The sequence below is a fragment of the Bidens hawaiensis genome, unplaced genomic scaffold (assembly GCF_021521415.1).
Source record: "Bidens hawaiensis isolate Kalapana, Puna unplaced genomic scaffold, B.hawaiensis_p1.1 tig00039467_1, whole genome shotgun sequence".
In the NCBI taxonomy this organism is placed as follows: Eukaryota; Viridiplantae; Streptophyta; class Magnoliopsida; order Asterales; family Asteraceae; genus Bidens; species Bidens hawaiensis.
In genome coordinates this window covers 83,010-86,721 of record NW_027496934.1, presented here as the reverse complement: position 1 = coordinate 86,721, position 3,712 = coordinate 83,010, and the positions used below count along the sequence as shown (strand labels likewise).

Genomic DNA, 3,712 nt, shown 5'->3' with positions numbered 1-3,712 from the left:
ATGTAATATGTGTCATGTGTGTGCTATAAGTCTCAAATTTGCTATAAGGGAGGTATGAGTACTTCATTTAATTGGGATAAAAAAGATAAGGATCGATGATTTAACACGATCGGGAATGGTTTAAACAACCCATGTAATGTTTGGCGCAAGGAAAACATGGTAACTGGTCAAAACAGTTGCAAAAAGATCAAATGTCCAGGTCTGTGTACGGAATGGCGTAAGCTACACCCAATGGTGAAGCTTGAGCTTAGTCACAGCGGTGACCGAAGTTAAGGACCTAAAAATTTTCGGTTCGGGTCGCCGATCTGGTTTGGGCTAGGTCAAACAATATGATATCCAAATATCTAATTTTTCTTCATTCATCTGAATTGATTGTTCTTATAATAAATAATAATAATAATAAAAACTAGATAATTTTTTTAACCAACAAAGACCTAAAATATTTATGATAATACGAGAGGAATGGTGCGGTTACTCAATGTTGCAGCGTGTGTGGTGTCTCCAAGGTTGAAGGTGTTGTCCTGTGTGTGGTGGCTAGTGGTCTCCAGGATGGTGGGCGACAATGGCGGACGACGGTGTGTGCTTAGTGGTGGACAGTGGTCTCCAGTGACTCGGTAATGCAGTGACTTTGAGTTATGAACCGAATGAATGGTAGATGGTTTCTAAACCTTAACCCCATAAAAATCCTTTTTTTTTTGTTTAAACAAGTATATCATTATTCGACTAGTATTAATAGCCCCCTTCAATGAGTTTTATAAAAACAAAGCTTTTAGTATTCGACTAGTATTTGTTTATAAAAATGCGAGGTTTTATACATATATATACACACACACACACATATATATATATATATATAAATCAAACGATTGGACATTATAAAAAAAAAGTTCAGTGGCGACCGGTAGCTTTTTGGAGAAATACCTCGGGGTGACCACGCTTAATACCTATAAAAATTTTCGGACAAAAAACGTGAAATTTACCTATTAGCCGAAAAAACGGCAGTGATCGGGGTCACCCTGGTCACTATAAAGCTTCGCCCTTGGCTACACCAATACGAGTGTAGCTTATTCCGGCATGGTTATGCCACACCATTCGTTTTCTGGGCTACGTACGCTACCGCATGCGTCGGACGGCGTAGAGTACTACACCAAGGTTGGCGTAGGCCACGCCGTGTCATGTTTTTATGCAAACAATGTCGTGTTTAAACCTTAGTCTAATCTAGAATGTTTGTGTGATTATACTAATGCGTACTGTGTAATGGTTTTAACGAGTTGAGCTGAGTCGAGCCAGCATGGGTTCGAGATCGAAGTTAAACGAGGCAACTCGGCTCATCTCGAGCCTGAAGTTAAACGAGCCAACGAGCCGAGCTCGGCTCGGTTACAAAAATGGGCCGACGCGGCTCAGGCCGTTTGAAATCAAGTTTTTTTCAGCTAACTTTATTCGAGCTTTTTGAACAGGTTTGATGTGAATAGGTGCTTGTAACTGTAACTAATGATGTGCATAAACTATTCCAATTTAGCTATTCCTCGGTAATTTGATGTTTTTTAGACATATTAGTATTTCATAACAGAAAACATATGTACATGACTACATTATGATGAAAGGGGACGAGTTGCATATATTCAACATCTTGCTTTGGGCACATGTATAATTATATTAACAAGTATCAAGCAGTTGGATAAGAAGCCATCATAGCAATACCACACAACCCTTCCTTAGCTTCAACATCTCTCTGCATCCTAATGTAACCTTCTTCACCCCAAACTGTACCCCATGAGTTCTTCACGAGCCAGTATTTGATGCCCTCGTCACTGGTTCCATACCCAACAGCAGTAACCCCATGGTCCAGTTCAGTACCACAACTTCCGTTAAAAACACCACTTGAGTAAAACTGAAAGTCAGACTCCCCAGCATCAATGGCAACCGAAACAGGCTGCATAGCCACAGCCTTCAGCAGTGCTGACTCACTATTGACGGGCACATCCTCATGTCCGGTGATCTTGGCTGCAGCAACCCCTTCTTTCTTTGTATTGCAAGTGGCATCTACTGCTTTGTAAGGATACGCAGCCTCCGTGTTGATCCCTTTGTTTTTAACAATAAATTCAAACCCATCATCCATGTATCCCCCTTCACACCCTTGGTCTTCACCACTCCTGTCACAATCCATAAGTTCTTGCTCAGACAGTGAAATCAATTTCCCTGTGGTTATTCCTGTAATTCCTTCGGTAGCAGCAATTGTTGAAAATGCCCAACAACTCCCTGTTGATTTTAAAACATATAATACTTAAAAAAACATAAAGTGTAACAAAAAAAAGTGTTTTAAATTTGGAATTTGTGGTGGGCTTACCGCATTGACCTTGATCCTTGATCGGGGTAACGGCTCCTTTCTTCCTCCAGTCAATGCTAGACGGAACCGTGGTCACGTTTTCATACCTGAATGGCGTGGTTTGACCTGATCTTGGTGTAGATGGAAACTTGAACCCGTTACGAATAGCCTTAAACTCGTGGTTTGTTTGGTCTGCAAATTCATTGACACTCAACTTGTAAGCATGGTTGCCAGCATTGTTGAATGCTTCTATGTACGCAACATTATTCTTGAATACCTTGAAACGTGTTTCTTTCTCCAAATCATCTTTATACACACGTCCATAACGAGCCATCCATTGTTCGTGCCTTTGTATCATATTCTCTTGATCATTTAGTGTTCGAGATGTGACATGCCCTCCCCACATACAAAAAACAAGCATTGTTGCTACTATGATTAATGTATTATGCGACAAACCCATGTTTTTCTTTTGTTGCCGAGAAGAGGACTATGATTCTTAATACGTTGGTGGATGTGGAGGTACTCTCCAATTTAGGAATGTGGTCTGTATATATAGAGTATGAATATGTGGAAAATGTTGAGGTTGGCATCATGGCATGGCAAGGCAACGTTCCTTTCCTGCCAAAACAAGTGAACCTTCATTTGTTTTTTTCATTCTCTTGGTTGTAATGATCATAGGGTTTCTTTAACGTTCATATGACTGATTATTTGATTGTGATGTTGTTTTTGAATTATGTCTTGTCTCCACATCTTCATCTTAATATGTAATTAAACACAACTAAAACAACCCTAGCCAGTAATACAAGCCTTTTTCTTTTTTATGTTTTTTAAATCAAAAAATATATATTACTATTAAGGTAAAGTATTTTTAAAGGACATATTAATCATAGTTATTACTGTATTTACTTATATACTAAATACAATATTGCAATTAGGAAATAAATTGAATATCTCCTATTTGTGGCTAAGTGGAAGGAAGACCTAGGTTCTTCAGTGGAGACCAAATTTTGATCCTCACTTGTGTCATTTTGGATGGATATTTATGAAAGAATGATCACAATCCCTTGCCATATTTTCATTACAAGCGTTGGTTAAATAATTACATTGCCAACTATTTTTGGCCTAGTATTTTAAATTTAACTAGAGAATAATCTATGCATTTGACTGATATGATTTCCATTCTATTATACCCCGCAGTCGAAGCGGGAGGGGACCGTATGCTTAGATTGGAACGAAAGTCTTTAAAGAGTGCACGCGGTAAGCCGTTCGTGAAGATATCCGCAACCTGGTACCGTGATGGAACATGTAAGACCCGAACGCGTCCCCGCTGAACCTACTCACGCACGAAGTGAATGTCGAGTTCAATATGTTTTCTACGCTGGTGCT

General features: G+C 39.3%; 1 protein-coding gene across 1 annotated transcript; it reads right to left on the bottom strand.

Moving 5' to 3' along the window:
- Window positions 1–1,597: 1,597 nt before the first annotated feature.
- On the bottom strand, window positions 1,598–2,818 carry LOC143591221 (senescence-specific cysteine protease SAG39-like). The gene is made up of 2 exons (XM_077071494.1): window positions 2,348–2,818; window positions 1,598–2,259 (listed from the first exon to the last, which is right to left on the bottom strand). The coding sequence occupies exons 1-2, from the start codon at window positions 2,784–2,786 to the stop codon at window positions 1,667–1,669; spliced, it is 1,032 nt and encodes a 343-aa protein (XP_076927609.1). The 5' UTR covers window positions 2,787–2,818; the 3' UTR covers window positions 1,598–1,666.
- Between the last annotated feature and the right edge of the window lie 894 nt (window positions 2,819–3,712).